The sequence below is a fragment of the Vicugna pacos genome, chromosome 32, assembly GCF_048564905.1.
Source record: "Vicugna pacos chromosome 32, VicPac4, whole genome shotgun sequence".
NCBI classification, from domain to species: Eukaryota; Metazoa; Chordata; class Mammalia; order Artiodactyla; family Camelidae; genus Vicugna; species Vicugna pacos.
This window is the reverse complement of record NC_133018.1, coordinates 7101021-7122451: the sequence shown is the minus strand read 5'-3', so window position 1 is coordinate 7122451 and position 21431 is coordinate 7101021. Positions and strand designations below refer to the sequence as shown.

General features: G+C 50.5%; 1 protein-coding gene and 1 long non-coding RNA gene across 2 annotated transcripts in view; one reads left to right on the top strand and one right to left on the bottom strand.

Moving 5' to 3' along the window:
• The window catches only part of TTC28 (tetratricopeptide repeat domain 28), a 480591-nt gene that overhangs the window by 30359 nt on the left and 428801 nt on the right, over positions 1 to 21431 (bottom strand). Inside the window, exon 13 of the mRNA XM_072953148.1 lies at positions 4713 to 4853. Within this exon, the coding sequence (XP_072809249.1) occupies positions 4713 to 4853 (141 nt within the window). The remainder of the gene's footprint in view (positions 1 to 4712; positions 4854 to 21431) is intronic.
• Positions 6075 to 6496, top strand: LOC140690848 (uncharacterized). Its single transcript, XR_012066175.1, has 2 exons — positions 6075 to 6128; positions 6249 to 6496. It is a non-coding gene; the product is annotated as an uncharacterized lncRNA (long non-coding RNA).

Below are 21431 nucleotides of genomic sequence, written 5' to 3'. Positions count from 1 at the left end.
CCTCCCTCCCCTCAGCCCAGACCAGGATGCTCCAAAATCCCCCTGGAGCTCTGAGCTCTCAACTGCATCCTCTTAGGGGCCAAAAGCTGGCCTGAGATTTGAACAAGTACCTGGGTTTTAAGGCACCAATGGAAAGATTAATTGGCAAATCCATTATAAACAAGCAGCCAGAGATGCCTCAATTCAATTTAAAAAAAGGACTCTGATACCATTCAGTGAACATCCTCCCACGAAGGCTGGTCTCCTCTGGGAGATGAAGGCTGTCAAACGCTGCATTTCAAGTACTTATTCAATAAGCTGTCGGCACTTTCTGCCTGCTCACCTCCTTAATTACCAAGTGCCTGGCTCATGGGGTCTGGGTCCCTCCTCAGGAGAAGAGCCACAAGGCTGGGTGGGCTCAGGCAGAGACCCCAGCTCTTCCAGTGACACTGGCTCCTCTCCAGCCTAGGGATGAGACTGGGCTGCACGTGGTTTCTCTCCTCTTGCTCTTGGGCTCTCCTGGGAATGTTGGTCAAAGGCCGTGACACACACCAAGGGGCCTGGGTCTGTGCTCCTGCAGGAGCCACGGCCTCTGCCTGCCCAGGGCACTCTGCTGCGGCCATCTGCTCTTTGCCGCAACATGCACGAAGGCTCCATGGCCAAGTCTGGGGATGGTCCCTTAGAAAAACCCAATGCTCAGGCTAGCCTTGCCTAGGCTTTGCCTGTGGACCCCGCTCCGGGCCTCATTCAGGGATGAGCTGGGCAGTCAAGGGGGGATGGGCTCATCACGTGCTCAGGGATGGAGAGAAGGTGACCTTGTGTGTGGTGGCCTGCCCAGCTGACAAATGGCGATTTCAGGGGGAGAGTGAATCTCAAGGAATGGTCTCGGCAATGGGAACAGACAGCCTGGGGGCCAAAAATGTCACAAGGCCAACCTGGCGGGTCCTGGGGGCGTGAGATCAGGAGGGGAGTGGGAGCCAGGGGGAGGCAGGGGGGCTTGTGGTCAGGGCCCATTAGAAGTTGCACCGGGGTAGGGGGAGCTTCAGGCCAAGGGGAACAGCACTTCTCCAACTTTACCTTCATATGAGGCCCCTGGGGACTTTGTTACAGCGTGGATTGTGAGTCAACAGGACAGGGCCAGGGCCGACAAGCCAGACGGCCTCTGCTTGGCTGCGAGGGGTCCAACCTGTGCCCGTGCCCAGCAGCGCTCCACGTGCACTGGGTCTGTACACACTCCCTCTCTTCTACCTCTGTTTTCCCCCTACGTTGATTTTCTCATCCCTTTATTTATTCTCCATACGATCTGGGGCATTAGTACGTTTTGGTACTGTTTTAAATCAGTTCTAGAACAAGAATGTGAACAGGTAAGTGGTAAAGAAAACATTATTTATAAATGAAAGTTGCCTTAAAATATATGGCAAACTCGATACGTAGAGGGGGAACCTTTTTGCATTTAGACAAACTTGTCACTACCCTATGCGATGGCCCTAATTTTCAAGTGACCGCTGACAGTCCTTAACTTCACAGCTCAGCTCGTTTGGGTTTGTGCTGCCTGGAGAGAAGCACTGGCTGTGGGAGGGCACATGGGGGTCTGGCGACTGCTGGGGCCCTCAGGGCAGTGCATGGGGACAGGCAGGGAGCTCTGAGGACGACCCACCGCTGCAGCTGCTGTTGGGAGGGAAGGCCCCTGCCCAGAACCGCTGGCCAGGGCCAGAGCTGGAGAGAACACTCAGCCCTCTGGTGGGCCAGCAGGAGAGCAGGCAGAGCCCTGGCCTGGGGCCACGGGGCCCCCAGCTTAGGGCAGAGGACAGGGCTGGCAGGACAGCAGCCAGGAGACAGGTATGGAACCCAGGACTCACAGTCAGGACTGGCCGTAAGGACTCCATCATCCCGTATTTATTCCCATCTCACTAGTTTCTGGTAGCCAGAGAGAGTTTGTAAGGGGAAGAAGCATCGAGCTATCCAACCAGGTTTTAGGGTGGAGATTTGAGTCAAAAAGTGGCGATTCATATCCAACAAGGGTCTTTGGTAACATAGAAACCTCAGACCCAAGGTGGGGAGAGAAAGAAACTAGTTACCACACAGCAGGGTTGTCTCTCCATCATCACATTACTGCACCCCAACCACAGTTCAGGGGGCGTCATGACCCCCATTTTCCAGATGAAAAAATAAAAAGCTTAAGGTCACCCAGTAATAAAAGGTGGAGCCAGGTTTCAAATCAAGGTCTGTCTGCCCTCTAAGCCCAGGGTTTCTCCCCTCCCCTCTGTGCCTTGCCACAGAGAAGTGCCACCACCAGACCTAGGAACAGGGGGACAGACAGACCTGCATCAGCCCCCAGCCCACGATGGACTTGTGGGCACTGCTGCAGCCGCATTAGGGCAGCCTGGAGGCAGGCGTGACACGGATCTTGGTGAAGAACCAGACCTCATAGGGACTCGTGTACAAAACAACGTGGGGGACACAGGTTTGCACCCCTTCCAGCACGCTGACCAGGCTGACCCTGCTGGGCCAGTGGCCTTCCCCTCCACTCACTGCTCCTCCCCAGGTAAGAGCCCTGGGCAGAAGTGGTCCTCAGTCCCGCTGCAGCACACACCCTACCCCTCCCACCTCCACGGAGGGCAGCTTGTGCTCATGGATCTGGAGGGCAGGTGGCTCTGGGGGCACCCCCTCCCCCCTGTCAAGGCCTGAGTCTTCGGTGTTGAGGGGACAATGGGTGGGTCACATGGGCTCAGCTATTTGCTGGTTCCATACCAAGGAGACGGCCCACTGGCAGAGGACCTCAGAGGCAAAAGCAATGAGTGTGCAGCCAGGGCAGGACCAGAGGGGTAGGGAGCCACAGCTGCAGGCCCTGTTTGGGGTAAATGGGGAGACATGCGGAGGGCGATGGCAGGGCCTACCCTCCCCGCCCCTGCCCCACTGCCCCCTCAACACCAGAGTCAGGCCTTGGCAGTGGGGTGGGGGCCCACTGCACCCTGCATTGTCCCAGAGCCACCCTGCATTGTTTAAATGAACTGATGAACAGACCCACAGGATTGTGCTCATTGGACCTATTTCAGAGCTGCTCGGGAGGACAAAAGCCATTTTCCCAAAATGAGCAACTCTGTGAGCCAAAGTTCACATGGCCTCCCGCCCAGGGACAGTCAGCCAGGGTCCCAGGACACCCAGCAGTGCCCAGCAGCCTGCCTTTGGCACTTTCTTTCTCACGCAAAGGACATGAGGTGGGATAGGAAGAAAAACGGCAGGTGAGGCCACAACCCCAGGTGGTCAGCATCTGCTGCACAGGTGCATACAGACTCCATCCCTTCTGTAGCTTATCCACCACGTTATCCTAAGATCCAAGTTTAGCACTGTCCTCCCCACCTCACTCAAAACAGCAGAAAGTCATCACGTGGACGGGGCCTCCTGTGCAGCAGGAAGCCTGTCACGTGTTCCTTACACGTGAGCTCCTTCAATTCCCGTGTTAGAGGAGCCCTACAAAGTAGGGTCCCCATTTCAGTGATGAGGAGACAGAGGCTGCCAGTGGAGAACGTGCCTCCCAGGGTCCCCCAGCGGGCACACGGCAAGGCCAGACCTGACCCTAAGCTCTCCGCGCCCTAGTTCACAACCACAGACCACGGCACCTGGCAGAGTCGGGAACCACCCACCTCACAGGTGAGGAGCAGCAGCAACAGAGGGGAGCCAGGCCCAACCCCGTGCCTCCTCATGCCTGGCCTGGCCCCACCCGAAACTAAAAGCCCTGAGGGACACCTGCGAAGGGGACAGGGATGAGAAAGAAACTGGGGGTGAACCAGCTTGAATTACTCGCCTCCTTTTAACCGAGCTGCCAGTTCCTACAGCCCCAGCCCTTGGCTCCTGCCCCATCAACTCACCCCTGGGAAAGTAAACACACGTTTGTCAGCCTGACAGCACAATAATGAGAGGAAACCAGGGCCGGGACAGGAACAGACAATGCCCCCTGCATAGGGCGGCCGGCGGGGCCCCTCCACCCCGAGCGCAGCCACCTCCCTCCTGTGTGCCAGGCTCAAGCTGCTGCCCTTTAAAGGCAGGGACCTGAGAGAGTCTGGGATGTCCTTCTGGAAAGTTCTGTCCAAATGTGACTCCTAGGATGTTGCCAGGAAACCAAATGACAGCAGGACAGGTGCCTCTCAACCCCAACCGCCTGCCTGTTTATCTGGACGCAGCTCGGCTGTCAGCCCTGGTGAAAAGATGCCGGCTGTGCTGGTTGGCAATTCCAACCTCCACTCATCTCAAAGCGGCTGAGGCCTATCTGGTCAAGTAACAGGGAGGCAGGGCCTGGATGGGCTCTCCCCCCTGCAATGCTGCCACCCACTCTCCCTGGCCGCCCGCAGCCTCCAGCCAGGAAGTTCAACACAGGTGCCTGGCCCCTGAGTCACCAGCAAAAGCTGGAAAGCAGCACATGCAGCTACTCCATCTGGCTTCTGCCTGGTGTTTGGGAAGTCAGCTCTGAGGCAACAGAAAGAAGCGGCTGACTGTCGCCTTAGCCTCCCATCCCAGCCAAACTCAGAAGGTCACCCCAAGCCTGTCACCGCTTTCTCACCTGACCCGGAGGTGCGAGGCCCTGAGGAGTGTGGGGCCGTGGGAGCCCCACGCTCGCTTCTGCAAATGCAATCCCCAGCCGGAAGTCCAGCCACTGGAAGAAGCATCAGCGGGGAGCACACTGCCTGCGCTGGGGCACCCCGCCGGCCCTGGGCCTGGGGACAGGCCACACGCACCTGTTAAAGAGGTTGTTGCGGCGAACCATCCGGAGAAAGCCAGTGGGGTCGGTGACCGAGTTGAGCCTGTTGTTCACCTCCTCAAACTGCTGGTCCATGATGTCTCCGGCTTCACTCTCGGTCTCGCTGCTGGCACAGGTCCTGTGGGGATGTTGCAGAGAAAAGAAGCGCTGAGTGGCGGGGGTCTGCTCCGAGGCTCTGTGTGCTTCCACCACCCAACACACCCGGCACGCAGCACCTCCCATATCCCCTCCGTCCCGGGCCCTCCTCCGGCTCCTGTCCAGTGCTGCTCAGATGCACTCATCACCCCCCGCCCCGACTGCGAGCCCCCTGCCGGCACCTGTGCTGCACCCCCTGTGCCCAGCGAGTCCCAACACGGACTTGGTGCTGAGTAGCGTTTGCTGAAGGAACGGCACCGTCTGCTGTGTCTGCCGCGGGCTGGCTGGGGATTCCTCCCCACACAGAGCTCAGGTGAGTGTGCCCTGCGGCAGAAGCTCCCATCCATTCCAGCTCAGAAACAGTAACTAAGCACCTCCCATGTGCCAGGTACCATGCTAGGCGGGACATGCAGCCCCCAAAGGCGTTTTCCAGACAAGGAGACAGACAGGCACAAGGTGCTGCGATACGAGGCAGAGGGGGAGCATGTGAAATGTAGGCTTGAGAACATTGCTGATTGGAGCCCATTTCCAACTCAGCATGAGGATAATTTTTAAATTAATAAATTCATATTTCCCCTATGACAGACTGTAAAAGAACATTTCACAATGGGTTTTAAATAAATAGAAATACCCAGGAGTGCCTTGATTCACCAATGATTAAAATAGCAAAGAAGGTATTAAAAGTAAAAGCCGTGCCCTGTGGCCCTAGCAGACCAAAGCCAAGGAGGACACAACAGGAGCAAAACGGGTCCCAGGGGGATGTCCTCCCCGCAGCCCGCACCTCGTGCCACAATCCACCGGAGCTGGAGGCTCAGCGAGGGCAGATCTGTATGTGGGCCCCGCCTTCCTCCGGCATCCTGATTCCATCCAGACTTTGTGGGAATGCTGAGTGACGTCTAGCCCACAGATGACTCTCAGGCCACACAGCAACTTTGTTTAAAGTCTCCTGCTGACTAAGGATGAGTGTGGAAGAGCGGAGAGCGCCAGGGCACTGGAGGCAGAGGACAGACTCACAGACCAGGCACGCAAGCCTCTCATGTGCTGGAGAAGCGGGATCTGCTGCCGCCCAGAGGGAACCGTGCACTGAGATTTGGGTTTAAGGTGAGCATGACCTGCTCAAAGGGCCAGGCCAGTGAGCCTGTGACATCAGGATCACACAACAGAGAAGGGGAATAACCCTCTCACTGGGTCATCACAGAGCCGACTGAGACACAGCGTGTGAAGGTGCCTGGCCACCCGAAGGCTCCAAGCAAACCTGGTGAGATGGTCATTTTATGAGTCAACTTGACTGGGCCCAGGCTGCCTGGACTTGATCAGAGATTATTCTGGGTGTGGCTGTCAGGGCGCTTCTGGGTGAGATTAACATTTGAATCTGCAGACTGAGGAGAGCAAACTGCCCTCCCCTCCCACGCGCCATGGACCTGTGCACTCCGGAGGGCCTGATCAGCACAGAAGGCGGGTAAGAGAGGGTTCCCTCCTGGCCCAGCTGCCTCCACACGTGTACTCAGCTGGGCACTTCCACAACCTGCCCTCCTGGATGCAGCTCACTGACTACGGATCTTGGACCTTCTCAGTCTCCGTAACTGTTTGAGCCAATTTCTTGTAATAAATTTCCATATGTGTGTGTTTCTGCTTCTCTGGAGAACCCAGACTAACACACCTGGCAGCAGGCATCAGAGTCCTGACATAGCCATGGTCTCTGCACAAGGTCACACGGATGCCCGTCTGTCACTGGGAGAAGATCTTGGGGGCCCCAGAGCGGTGACGAGAGGGGAGCAGCTTCAGGGACAGCAAAGAGGTATGATTTCTGAGCCAGCTACTCACCTTCGTCCCTGAACCACACTGTTGGCTGGTAAAGGCTATTCACCTGCTTTCCTTCCCAGCCCACACAGTCTGGACATGGCCCTTCAAACCCAGCACAGCGCCCAGCACGCTGAATGAATGGCCTATGCAGGAGGGCATTCTATACCATGCAAAGTATTTTTACACAGACTTAATTTATCTGTACCACCACCCAGTGAGTCAGTTCTCATCTCCATCTTGTTTCCGAGGAGACTGAGGTGCAGAGAGACTGAGGAACTTGGCCAGGGAGCACTAGGTGGCAGAGCCCGGACTGCTCCCAGCTCGGGTGTGGCACTGACTCCCCGTCCCCCCATCTAAGGTTCAAAGTGTCTCACACTTTCCAAGTCTGTCTTTGCTGGAGTTTGACTAGGGGAGGGAGGGGATGAGGACAGGAAGCCAGAGAAACCAGGAAACTTCCAAGCACCTAAACAAATCACCAGGGCTCCCACCCTGCTGGAGAGCAGGAATGAAGGCTCATCCTCTCACTGCCCTGCAAGCGCCAGTCGACCAGGCAAGCAGCTGAAGGCTTGAAATGCTCCCTTGGGAGCTGAGGGTTTTTCATTAGAGACCCTGGTAAATATCACTCAGCAAGCTCTTCTGTCCAAGGACACATTTATCATCTGAAAATGACAGCCCGCTTGGAGCTGAGAAATCTGCTTGTCACTTGGCGCTTTGCAAACGGGAGAAGAATTGGCTGGAACCGGTATTGGCCTCCATTACCTAGTGGCTCCACTGCTGGCAGCTGCGACTGAGCCCCAGAATCTCATGCTTGACGGGGTTGTTTCCTACTTCCTGACCCTTCGCAGTATTAACACTGAGGGGAAACAAACAGGCGATGTCACAGATAAGGGACTCTCCCACTTACAAGACAAGCCTCATCTCTACAGCAGGAATCCCAGGAGGGCCTGGCCATCAGTGGTCGTCACAGCACAGTCACAACCCCTCATCTCTCTGAGAGATTTGCTAGAGATGGCGCATCATTGGGTCTGATTCCATTCACTTTGATTCAGCAATGATCACTGAGTGGGACCTGTGTGCAAGAACCACGGAGGCTGAACAGAAGGGAGTCACATTACACCTGCCTTCAAGGCACACACAGACCAGTAGTGACTACTGGCCAGGGTGGATTAAGAAGGAGGCAAACAGGGCATCAGCCTATAACCAAGATCAGGAGGGTATAAAGGCCTTCCTGGAATTAGCTGCATCTGAGAGGCATTTGGAAGGACACAACTTTGACAGGTAGAGACTGGGATCTGGGGCGGAAGTGGGGAGACGGACCAACATAAGCAGAGGCGTGGAGGTGAGACAGGGTGGGGCTCTCCAGGGTCCAGCCCAGTGGAGCTGGAGCAAAGCATGAGAGGAGGAGGGAAGGAGGAGTGAATGGTGGAGACTGGAACGCGGAAGGCAGTCGAGAGCCGTCACTCCAGACCTCTCTGCACAGGGGGTGGTGGGCTCGGGGCTGCTGTCTGAGACAGTCAACTGGCTCAGAGTGGAGAATGCAGATTTCACAGGGAGGGGGAGAAAGTCAGGTGGCTGTTACCAGCGCCTGCTCAGAGCATCCCAAAAGGCCCAGGGTCAAGGCGATGGGGACTGAGTGGCTCCTCACACCTCCTAGAAGCCCCGTTCTTGGGAGTTACTGTTGTGTTAACGTGCCTGCGGCTCAACACACCAGGTGAGACAAGCTCTCCGCAAGCCTGTGGGCTCCGAGATCGGGAGACTGGCTCCCTTCTCTGCCGCTGGCTCCCATCCCCCGTCTCCTTACAGACCAACCTGGCTGTACCGCACCTTCCTGGTTCCTCCTCAGTTTTTGCTTGCTACTGTCACCAACAATGGCTCTGGCTTGTCCTGTGCTTGGGCCAGCTATCCTATTCGCCTAGACGTGCGAACTAGGGTGCAAGGCTGAAAGTGAAAAAGTGAGAACTAACAGGAGAAATATTACCAAACAGAGAACTTATTTGCCTGAAACTCATTGAAGGGAGAGAGTGAAAGACAAGTAGCAGTTAATTTACGGCAGATGGGCCACTGGTGGCAAACAGAGAAACTACAAGTAGAAGCTGGTCTTAAATGGAAGAGGAGTGGGTTTGGTTTGGACATGCTGAACATGCAGACAGGACGGGTAGTCGGTATGCAGACACTGATTCAATTATTTAGATGTTCTTCCTTCCAGAAGGGCTGGAGACTATGAGACATCCAAGTCTGGTGCTGAAGAGAGAGGCTGGGACCAACTGTTCGATGTCGCATTCATCTATTCACTCAACAAATGTTATTAACTATTTCTTACACATATCCTGCTACACCAGGCTCTGGTTCCAGGTGAAAATGGAGTAAGCACACGCCCCCATCCTTCCCACTGCACACAGCTATGGACGCTGGAGGGACTGCATGGAGCAGCTATGTGAGGGATGGGAAGAGTACATAATACCCAGGCAGATGGTGAAGAAGACTAGAATTCAAAGTGCCACCAAATCAGTAGTGAGCTGTACATTTTTGTCCCCCTGGAATCTGTCAGACAGGGCTCTCTGCAATCCCCAGATGCAGAGGTAGGCACGATGTGAACAGGGCTCCAAGAGGAGTCCTCTATTCCTGGCTCAGAGAGAATAGAGAAAATCCCCCATTTTTCCTACTCTCTCATCTCTGTTCTCACATTCCAGGCCACAGACCATCCTGTGTGAGGAAGAAAAGACATGACTGTCTTTGTAGAAAATGCCACTGACAAGGGACTAATTTCCAAAATATACAAATAGCTCATACAGCTTAATATCAAAAAAAAAAACTCAATCAAAAAAATGGGCAGAAGACCTAAATAGACACTTCTCCAAAGGAGACATCCAGATGGCCAACAGGCATATGAAAAGATGTTCAATATTGCTAACTATCAGAGAAATGCAAATCAAAACTACAATGAGACATCACCACATATCAGTCAGAATGGCTATCATTAAAAAGTCTACAAATAATAAATGCTGGAGAGGGTGTGGAGAAAAGGGAACCCTCCTTACTGTTGTCTGGAATGTAAATTGGGAGGTTCCTTAAAAAACTAAAAATAGACTTACTATATGATGCAGCAATCCCACTTCTGGGCATATATCCCCGGCGTGGGGTTGGGTAGAAGGCTGCGGTTTGGATCATGTCAGTCATGGAGAACAGTGAGGGCAGAGGTTAAAGTCAGCACAGCTGGTCTCGGTGCAGGACGGTGGCACGGGTCCTGGTGAGGGGCTGGGAGGGGAGCCGGAGTCCTGCAGGGGCAGCGGCTTCTCTGAGGCACCCGTCGCCCAGCTAGCATCTGCTCCCGGGCCCTGTGAGCAGCCCAGCTCCCCCCTGCTCTGGGGAACATAAATCACGCCGTCACAGGGGCAGGCTCCAAAATGCTATTCGCAGGCAGCTTTCCCCCGAGACGGAAATGGCCCATGAATCAAGCGCCACAGAGCTGTGCCAGAGCTATCCTGTTCTCGGGGACAGGGCTTGGCAAGAGGCTCCAGAGAGGATTTTCATTTGCAAGCATGGCCTCCTGATCGCTCCAAGTACACACTCTCTGTCAACCCTCTGACAGTTGTGACTGAAGCTCTACGCAAGCACACTTTAATTTATGTCTCAACATCCCTTTTTTTAACTCATTCCATCGTCCCCCACCCCCTTCCCTAGGCTTCCTTTGCACTGATAACCAGTTACTTGCCAAAGACCAACCACTTGCAAACCTGAAGCTAGAAACCATGGGTGACAAACCCCACCTTCAGTTTCTGGTGTGCAGGTAGGTGATGCAGCTCCTCTCCCGCTAGTCCCATGCCTGATGGAATCAGATCAAGAGCAAGAAATGCCCCTTCTTTCAAAGCAAAGACCTCTTTACAGTTAAAAAACCTTAAGGAGGTAAGAGTTAGTTCATTCACAGCCACTGCCTATAATCATTTGGGCTTCCTGATAAGGAGACCAGGTCTGGCTGTGCTAGCTCCTGTGTTACAGGAGTCCAGAGCCAGGTGGCAGAGAATGTCTTGAACACATGAAAAGACGCACGGGGGACAGGGACCATGGGCATTATTGACCAGTCAGTCAACAGCCGAAAAAACCCATTTATCCCAGAAGCCACTTAGCAAGAGTCTCAGAAACTAAAGACGTGAGACTTTGGGAACTTAACATTTCTGAGACCTTTGAAATTTTCCCATGTGAATTGCTTGCTAGTCCCTGTCTGCTTTTTCATAGTGATTATAAGTAAAACTTTAAGATGAAGAGCCTGTGACTTACTTTCAGGGACAGCAAGGGAAGGAGCTGCTGGAGAAGATGCTCTTAGCTCATGATCGTCTCATATTGGAGAAGAACCAAGAAGCAGAGGTGCTGATGTGAGGCTTTCAAGCAGGAAAACAGGCTGTAACTTCAGGATGAAAGAAGGCGGTGGTGTAGTAGACAGCTTTGGGGCATCTCCCCCGGTCATAACAATTCTGATTCTAGAAATTGCGTCCCTGGTCCACAGGGCTGAGTTCCTAGTGCCAAGTTTATACCTGATGACTCCCACTGCTGCCTGGACCAGGTGGACAACTGCCCTAAGTGGGCCAGATTCCTCTCCCTAGAACCCGTGCACTGGAATTCAGGGAAAGCTGAGGGTGACTTCCTGTGGGCAAAGGAGCTGTTCAGTGTGTCCCTTCTCCCACTTGGGGACTAGAAGCCAGGAGCATTAGGACGCTCCAGCTGACCCAACCAGAAAGTGGCTGCGCAGTGCGGGGACCAGACTGCCCTGTGCAGCCCACGGCTCCCCCAAGCTTTCCTCTCCCACTCTGAGCTTGCCTTGGATTTCAAGGGACTCCTTGTCCCCCCCAGCCTTACTGCAAACCCCCCTTTTTGGTTTAAGCAAACTTTTGAGAGGATTGCTGTGGGGGGGGGGGGGAGGAAGAGCAGGGTTGAGAGGTATCCTTGGAGACCTGCGTGGCCTCACCGCAGAGAGCCGGTAACCCAGCCACCCAAGTGGCTCTGGCATCGTTCCAAATCATGGGGCGCACAGAAGACTAGGCCAGCAAGTGGTCAGAGGGTAGGGAGAGTGCAAGCTGCACACCAGAGAGAGACGTGCTAGAATCACCCAGGGGACGGAACAACGTGACAGCAATTCTCAGAAAACCCTCCCCAAGGAGTCCACATCTCACATCCAGACTTCACGGCAGAGGGGACGCACAGCAAGCACAGACTCTGGGGCCAAATCCACAGCGTTGGTGTGGCCCCTGCAGCACGCACTGTCAGCGCCGCCCAGGGGAGCTGCTGCTGCTTATCCAAAGGTCAAAGTCACTGTCATCCACTCATGTCTCTGGAAATGCTTATATTCGGATGAAACTAGACTTAACTCCCTGTTCCTGTATACCACTCTAGAAATTGCTTTTCTCTGTATCATCTCAAGATTGTAATCCACACTATTTCCTAACAGCTATTATTTACAGAACAAACCTTCTGTTGGTCTGAAGACAAATGATTATATTTACCTGCCAGGAATCTATACACACACACACCTTCACACACATATGATCAATAAGTTCTAATATGCGCTGCAGTTCTTAAACTGATATTAAAAGTCCTCTTCTGAAATGCCTTCTTAAGATGATCATTTGAATTAAAAACAAAAAAGCCTCCAGCCTTTAGGATCCAGAACAGTTGTGCAATTTTAATTCAGAAGCACTTTGTGAATACCGCTTATCTCATGGCCTGGAATTACCTAGTCTGTACTTAAGAGGAGGAACTGGCAGCTTTTTTCCCTAGGTTTTCCTCCTTCAGTAAACACAGTGATCAAACAAATGAGAATGTTTCACTTCCACCAGCTCAATAGCCTGTGTGCACGAGGATGGAAAGGCTGTCATCGATTCGAAGGCCCCATTACTTGGTCTCTCATTTTTGAAATCTTTGATGAGAAAGTGCCGGCGAGTGCTCCCCTGACGATGTGGCTCTGGAAACCTCTCTACCATCGATTTGGCTTCATCACGTCGATAAAGACCCATTCAGCCTCCATGTATTGTAGTGTAAAGAGCCAAAGCCCCATGGTCGGGGGACCCAGGTTTGACTCTCACCCTCCTGGTCACTACCTGTCACCAGGGCAAGCCAACCTCTCTTCTTTGTGGATAAAGTGGGAATAACGACAGGCTGATGAAACGATGGGAGTACAGCACCAGTGGAACCCGGCAGGCAATGGAATCTTCTCTCCTTCCAATTCTGTGAATACGTGTGTGTGTGTGTGTGTGTGTGTGTGTTTGATGCATGAGAAGCAGACACACACAGTCACAAGCCCAGTACGTCCAGGAAAGAATGTCACCCCAACTATGCAGAATTGCTCTGAGCACCAAACAAGAGCGTAGGTGAAAAGTCAGGCTGTATAAAGTAATCACTGTGTTATTACACTTAATGAAACTGTTAGCCATACCAATATTTAGCAGCAATGTGTGCTTTCCATGGCGAAAATACCAAAAGCTAGAAAAAAAAATAGTATGGTGGCAATCTTAACTTTCTTTTAATTTTAGAAGTAAAATACACTTGTAGTAAATATTTAAATTGGTTAAAAAGCTAACAAGTGAGGACGAAAAAGCCCCTCTGTCCCCGTACCAAGTGAACACTGCTCCCGTCGTGCAGATAGAGAAGCCTGTAGCTGACTTGTGTTTGTGTGTGTGTGTGTGTGTGTGTGTGTGTGACACAGTGTCAGAATGAGACCTCTTTACCTGAGAGGTCAGGACAGTGAGCAGCAGCCACTAAGGGGCGGGCGCTTGGCTTCAGCTGCCCACGTGCAGCTGCACACAAGAAATGATTCTGCGAACCTGTCCCAGGACTCTTGGGTCCCCAGCCAGATCAGGGTCAAGAGGGCCCAGAGAGGAGTCTGGTAAGAAGAGTCTTTGGAGAGAGGAGTGGAAACACAGTGAGTCCCCATCGTGCCCATTTGGGCAGGGAGCGAGGGCACCCCTCCTACTCAGGCCTGCTGAAGGTTTTCGTGGGAACCACTCAGAGAGCGTGGAAGTGCACACCTGAAGTTGGGAGAGAGGCTGGAGGAACTGGAGCCTATGCCCTGCTGGCTGGGGTCTCACTGTCCCACCCTGTCCCTGCTTGTCTGGGGAGGGACCAGCCTGCACTGCTAGTTTGCCGGGGTCAGAAATGCAAGAGCGCTTCCTGCGACCACGTCCGCACTGTGAGCATAACTCATCTCAGCTTCTGTCCAACAAGGCCACCTGGAGAGGCCAGAGGGGGTGCACCACCAATCCGAGGCCTGAGAGGGTGTCTGAAGGGAGTCTGCAGAAGAAAGACGGAGGACTACAGGTCATCTGTGCAGGTCCAGCAAGCTGCAGGGCACCTCCAAAGAGCCTACAAAGGGCCCATGAAGAGCAAGATTCCACTTTAACCACATGTCAGACCCAAAGTTCCAAGGCCGCCTGGCCAAGCCTGAACAGTCCTGTTTTCTCACCTACCCTCCCTCCACCCCTTGCAATAGCGGTGAGTGAGCAGCAGGCAAGGCAGGCCTGCCCCAACGCTCAGCAGGATTCCTGCACAAAGCAGCCCAGGCGAGCGGCATGTCCTTCCCTTGGCCATAGCAGGACACACCCCGACTACTGTAGATGACCACGCTCAGGTTAGTGGCAAGAGGAATTTAGTGGACTTATGATCTACCTGATGAGCATGTCACTGTGTGAGTGCTCATGTCCCGTGACAGCTGTGTGTGTGGCGGGTGTGTCGTATGAGGTGAGTGAGGGTGTGTGCAGACAACACATTCTCTTGGGCGAGGAGCTCTGGGCCCTTCCCTGGGCATCTGAAATAAGGAACCCATCCCCATCTGTAGGCACCCAATTCTCAACCCAAAGGGCAACAGAGCCAGGGCACGTCAGTAAGAGCTGAAGGCCTCTTGCATTAACCCTCGTGGCCCAGCCGGGAGGTGGAGTGCCCTGTCTTTGTTGAAGATGCTTTGAGGGAGACTCGGAAGAGTGCAGGTACTTGCCCAAGGCCCCTGGGTAACAAGCAGCAGAACTGGGCCCAGTACCAGGCGGCCTTGAGTTCAGGCCTGTGCCTTCCCACACCACCGTTACATGTGCTAAGGGCTCAGAAGTTGCTGGTTCCAGGACACGTCCTCTGCGGGGGCGATCAGAGGCTGAGGAACCCGAAGTTCACAGAGGTGGTTCCCTTAACTCAGCCTCTCAGCAGCGGCAGCTCCCATTTGCTATGCATGGTTTTTAATTTCATTGGCTCCTATGTCTTTGGATAACACAGGCTACTATAACTGAAAATGGTTTTCAGAGATCGCCATGAGGTCCATTTCCCTTGTCCACTAAGAGCCAAGAAGGTCTGTGGCAGGAGCACATGCACACATGATGAACACGTGACACGTCACCCAGGAGCACTTACACATGGAGGGACAGACAGCATGACAGAGAGCGCGGAGTGGGCACACCTTCCACCAGTTGCGAAGAGACACCTGCTCTAGTCGGTCCTTAAAGACGTCTGTTTCTTACAACGGCACCAATACAAATTATACTAAAAAGCCAAAGGACCCCTTTAACAAATGGAAAAGAGATGAGAATATTATAGCAAAGCTCCTACTGTGTCTGCTTGTAACGGGAGTCCTGCAGCCAGCCCTAAGGGCGACACTGAGAAGCCCTCACTCAGAGCTGTTATGAATGCAGCCAGCCCTGATGCGTCATAATGAAAATGCATTTTCCAGCACAACCTGGTCCCCTTAATGAGGAAAAGCTGGAGGAGCTACGTGGGAGTTTTATTTATATTCCTCTAAATCTAGGTAAATTGCACGCACTTGAAATTTCTATACAAATAATGTCACCAAGAGCTACCAAACAAGTCTGCTTGGTCTGGATAAGGGAGCAGTGCAGAGAGAAGGCCGAGGCCTGACTAAACACTGGGCAAAGGCCATGGGAGGGGAGTTAGTTTTTGTGTGGGGCATAGTCCCTAAAAGCAGGGGAGGGGTGACTTCTAAAACCACTCCCCATTCCCTAGATCCTTTGTTAAGACAGTTTCATTTAAACAGAGAAATGAGTTGAGGGGGAAGGTGTCTCAGTGCTTCTAAAAGGAATTGTGAAAAGTCTCTGATTTCCCCAATCTCTGTGACCATCTCTGAATAGTCATAATCATGTTTGTTACTGTTTAAATTGAACTTTGGATAGAACAGTCCCCTGCTCACTTGCAGTGTTGGTTTCCTGAGGAGATATCCAGAAACACTGGTTTTCTGAAACAAGTCAAAGTGATAGAGGATTTTGCTTTGTTAATATTGAAGTCTTTTACCTCTAGGGAAGAACCTGTTCTCTCTCTCCCTCTCTCAGCAAAGCATATTTCCTCCTCTCTCTAATTGGATTTTCTACAAGGATCCGTGCCCTCCTCTATTCCAGATGCTTGCGACACCGCACGGTACAAAAAGCTGCTGGCTGGTGTCGTTCTTGTCTTTTTCTGCCACATTAACCCGGTAGGGGGTCTAACAGCTCGAGATTTTGAAAAGCTGTTGTCAAGTCGTGAAAGCCCCCAAATGCAACTTAAATGGTTATTAGCTAGTGGAAAACGTCCCCTGCATTCTAATACCTCCATTTAAATAACAATAATAAAGAAAATAATAACAATAAGAGTAAACTCCATGCCTTCGCAGCCATGATTATACCCTACCACCCACAGTCCGCACAGTCCACAGCTAATTCATAAAGGGCTGGGGGTGAGGGTGCAGCTTTCAGCTGGCTGGGCACCCCTGATTTTGCAGCCAGCCAGCAGGGGTCGCCCAAGCCATCTAGCAGCTAACTCGAGCTTCCACAAAACAACATCGTGGATAATTCCTTTAAACAATCCAAGACATAGACAAAAGAGGCAAGGGGGTTCCTTGCTCTATTAAAAGCCCTGAAATACATGTATTTACCAAATGGAAAGGTGCAGAATTAATTGGAAAAGAGATGAAATTTGTACTCCTCTTGGGGGTTTTATAATTAATAAATATTTGTAAAGTTTTGATGAGCATGAAGTACCATATATGTGCTAAACAAAACATGCTTTTGCAAGCATCAGAATGGACTTGTGGTACATTCCATATTGGATAAAAGACATGAAAGTTAAGGGGGGAAGGTATAGCTCAGTGGTAGAGTGCATGCCCAGCATGCATGAGGTTCTGGGTTCAATCCCCGGTACCTACATTAAAATAAATAAATAAATAAATAAACCAAATTACCTACCTCCCCCCCAACAAAAAAAAATATAAAAGTTAAGAATAAGGGAAATGATAATAGTGCCAATAGTGACCCTTTATCATATCCAGGTATTTCCCCTATGTTATTGCTTTGGTCACAATGACCCATCAAAGTAGATACTATCATTATGCCCATTTCATAGGTTTTTGTTAAAAGTTCTGTGAGACTCTGTCACTTGCCCCAGGAAGCCCCACCAGTAAGGAGAAAAGCCCAGATTCAAACTGGGCATCACCTCCAACTCTTCCCAACTCCCAAACTGGTGTTCTTTCTACAGTCCTCCTGTAACAAAATGTATGCATTCCTCATGCTAGGGATTACCTAAAGGAAACTCTATCACAGAACGAAAAAAAAAAAAAAAAAAAGACCGGCCATTTTTAAGAATAATTACTAAAGTACAAATTATGTAAGTAATACCAAAAGAACCTGAGTTGTCTTCTAAAATAATGTCTCAAGTGTTTTTATTTCCTTATGTATATTCAATACTCTATAAAATGTCTGCAGATGTGAAAATTATAGTAAATACGTTCTGCAGTCTTAATTGCTAAACGATTACAAAGTAACTAAACAAGAGGTGGCAGGTTGCCGTGTGGCTTTATTCATCTCTTTCTGGAGAGCAGCGAAATCATAAAGTCTTCTCCGACACAACAGGTTTCTATGGTTACGCGAGACGTAAATATATTATATGTCCTGTGCAACGTGAAAGGACCAGGCAGGCGCGCTGTGTGCGCAGCAGACCCCCAGAGGGAAAGTGCTCATCTAGATGGCACTCCACAGCCAGCTAAATATTTGTTTCTAGGTTTACAACAGGGTGGGAGCAGGAATAAAAGCTGCTGGTGCTAGAGAGAATGCACAGCTCGGTGGCTGTGTAGGCATGTTGGTCACAAAGAAATGCGAAGACTGAAATGGCTTCTGTCGCCGCAGGCGGGCAAACCAGGCCCCGGTGAGCTGCGGGAGGCAGAGTCTTAATCTTCTGTCCCTCTGGATCAGGGTGGCCTATCTTTTCCCACTGGACATCTGCACAAAATCTACACAGATCCAAATCATTCTGCTGGTGGTCTGTTTTTCATTTTTTAAAACTTGAAGCATAGCTCAATAGTGGCTGCTGAGAGACCAAAAGAGAAAAGTTGTATCTATTCAAGGTAGGATAGGGTTGGGAACCGCTACCTCTGCATCCAGGATTTACTGCGTGTGTCGTGAGAAGTGACAAACCACAGCGAGATCTGTCATTGAAACACAGGATGGAATACTGGAACATCCAGATTTAAAGACCAGCAGTAATAATGGCTTAGATTTCTCCAGAGCTATTTTTACAACACAAATTGTGAAGCAATGTTAAATGGAGAAATGCTGTTGCCCATTAAATGGAATCCCTAAGATCCTGAACTAGTCTCTCCTGCTTCACCTGGAAGTGTTTCCCAGGTCACCGGCCCTCAGCTGCACGTACTCCATAGGCCTTGGAATCCAGGAAAGAAGTTCCTGTGGCGGCTACATTTCTTTTTTTATTTTTTAGTGATTAGAGAAAAGAAAAGTAAGGATGGGCCAAAATTTTCTAGGAAAGAAAGAGGCAGGCTCTTCTAGAGAGCGTTTTTACCTGAAGAAAGTGCTCATTGGCACCCTATGGAGCAAAAAACAATGCCAGTTGGTAGACATCTTTGTTTTTAAGGTTTTTAGAATACATTAAACAATTCTTTTAAAAGTAAATGCATCCTGATGCTTGCTTGCCAAAGGAAGGCTTAAACAAACCCCTGTACATTCACCCAATTAAAGGGGATGATCTCAGGAAAACAGCACAGGGACCCCTTTAGGAGAATAAGGGGCACATATGCTCAGTATCTGGCCCTCCCAGAGAGAAAGTAAGGAGGCTAGTTTCCTCAGCTGTCATCCAGGATCCAGAAATGTGGTGAAGGTGGAGAAGGAATGACAAGATGGACTAAAGGGAAGGCTGTGGTGATCCCAGGATGGCCCCGCAGGCAGCAGACCACTTGCTGAAATGAGGCCTCCTAATGAGTAGCTTGGACTGACTTGAAGACAAGGAAATATCAGGCTGAGGCTGTGCCAAAGGCCCCTCCTGGCTTTGGGGCCATTTCAGCTGGCTTCCATCTGCCCCAAACACAATGCAAAACCAACACTTCCGGCTGAAATATAGGGTTTCAAATAGTCGTTTGGATTTTATTTTAAAATCAGGCTTTGAGTTTGTCTTTGGCCCAAATAAGAGGAGGAGGAGGTCCGGACCACATCAAGGATGAGATGAGGCTGTTGCAGAAGACAGAGCAGAGAGGGTAGTGGCTTCCAACTCGTCCACTCTCCTTCCTGGCTCTCTCTCTGACTAATCCCAACTGGCTTTGAATAACCAGATCCTTTCATCTAACTTTTGTGTTCAAGGGCTTGATTACATAAAATCTAAGACCACTTTCAGCTCTAACGTGTTACCCAGACTTTAACAGAATAGCTGAAAAAATACCCCTTGTGCTCCTCTACCACAGCAAAGAGAAGGTCCCTGTCTTTGAGTGCAGTGAGTGTCTGGAGCGATACCCTACAGCAGACCTGGGCTGGGCTCGTACCACTGCATCAGTGTGCAGGGACAAGTTCAGCAAGTCTGACAGCGGGTAAAAGCAATGCAAAATCAACGTGCTTACCAGACAGCGCTGAGTGAAAAGAGCAGTGAGGAAAAGGTCATGTCCATTCTTTCATTCATTCAACCAACATTTGCTGAGCTCCTTCCATGTGGAGACCAAATAGGGAGTCATACAGATGCTGCCCCTGCCCTTCTGGTCCAGAGAGAGACACACAGTGACTACACCATAACAATGCTGGGTGACAACCAAGCAGAGGGACACTCAAAGCTCCACTGTGAGTCCTTAAGAAGCCATGGGATGGTCAGTGAGGAGACAAGATGGATACACACAGGGCAACTCTACACGTGTAGACGACATGGGATAGAAAGGAATGGTCTGCAAGTGCTCACGGTCTTTGGAAAACAAGGCACGGTATGGTAGAGTTAAAGAAGGAAAGCCCCTTAAAGGACACTGAGGATTTATACGAGTGGAAAGAAAAGGAAGGAATGACAGACCATTGCTGTGTGTCTACCACAGATCAGGGGCTGTGCTACAACTTCCTGAACATTATCTAATCTTAGGCTTAAAACAACTCTGCGAGGTGTGGAGAGCATTATCCCCATTTTATAGATGTGAAAAGTGAGTCTAAAGAATGTTAAACAACTTGTGTAAAATGGCATAGTAGCTGGTTAGGCCGAGATAAGGCTGAGTTTACTGCTTTCCATCCACCCATGCGCCCACCCCATCTCCCATCTGTCACGTATCCGCTCATCCCTGGACTCCACTTACATTCCCTCTCCCAATGGCAACTGTTCTAATGTGTATAGTGTATCATTTTGCCTGAATTTCTTCCCCTAAATCTAGATATAGGTGTTTTAATCATGTTAACGACATTGTATTACACACTTCATCCTCTTTCTCATTTTTCTGCTCTATTTTAAGATCCCTATGCCCATGCTGCGCTTCTACGTTTTCCCAAAACTTCATCATGAAAGAATGAAACGTACAGAAAAGTTGAAAGAATTTTATGGTGAATACCCGAACACTTATTGCCTAGATTCTATCATTAACATTTTAGTAAAACTGCTCTATCGCGTATCTATTCAACTATTTTTCCCTCTTTCCATTTGTCAATTCATTTTGTATTCTGGACGCAATTCCAAATAAATTTTCAGACTTCAATTAAAGTTCCTCTCAATACTTCAGAAGGTGTATTATGAGCTACAGTACAATTGTTTGTTTCACAATTTTTAATGTGAAATTTATAGACAGTAAAAAAAATAAAAATAAGATGAACTGCACAAATCTTCATATGCAGTCAGTGAGTTCCGACCAAGGCGTGCACTTGTGTTCAAAAAGCCCATCAAGACAGAGAACGTTACTTCCACCCTAGAAAGTTCCTTCGCGACTCTCCCTAGGCCATCTTTGCCCTCACCACCCCAGAGGCAGCTGCAGTTCTGATTTTTTTCTACCATGGATTAAGTAAGCCTGTTCTAGAGCTTCATATAAATGGAATCCTACAGCGTGTACTCTTCTGTAGAAGGCTCCTGCCATTCAGCAAAGCATTTCTGAGATTCATCCACGATGTTACGTGTGCTTGTAGTTTGTTACTCCCTGCCGAGTACCATTCCGTCCTATGATTTGTTTAAACTGTCTCCTGCTGATAGACACCTACACTGTTTCTATTTGGGGATATTATGAATAAAGCTGCTAATAACATTCACGTGGAATTCTTTTTGCGAACGTATATTTTCCTTTCTCTTGAGTAGATACCAAGGAGTGAAACTGCTGGCCCGTGGGATAGGTGTATGTTCAGTTTCGTACAAATGTTAGAACTTTTCCAGAGTAATTGCATAGTTACAGTCACCCAAGTCACACAGGAGCATTCCTGTTGCACGACATTTTCACCAGCATTTGTTTTGTCAGTCTTTTAACTTTTATGCAGCAGCATCTTCTTGTGATTTAAACCACATTTCCTTGATGACTAAA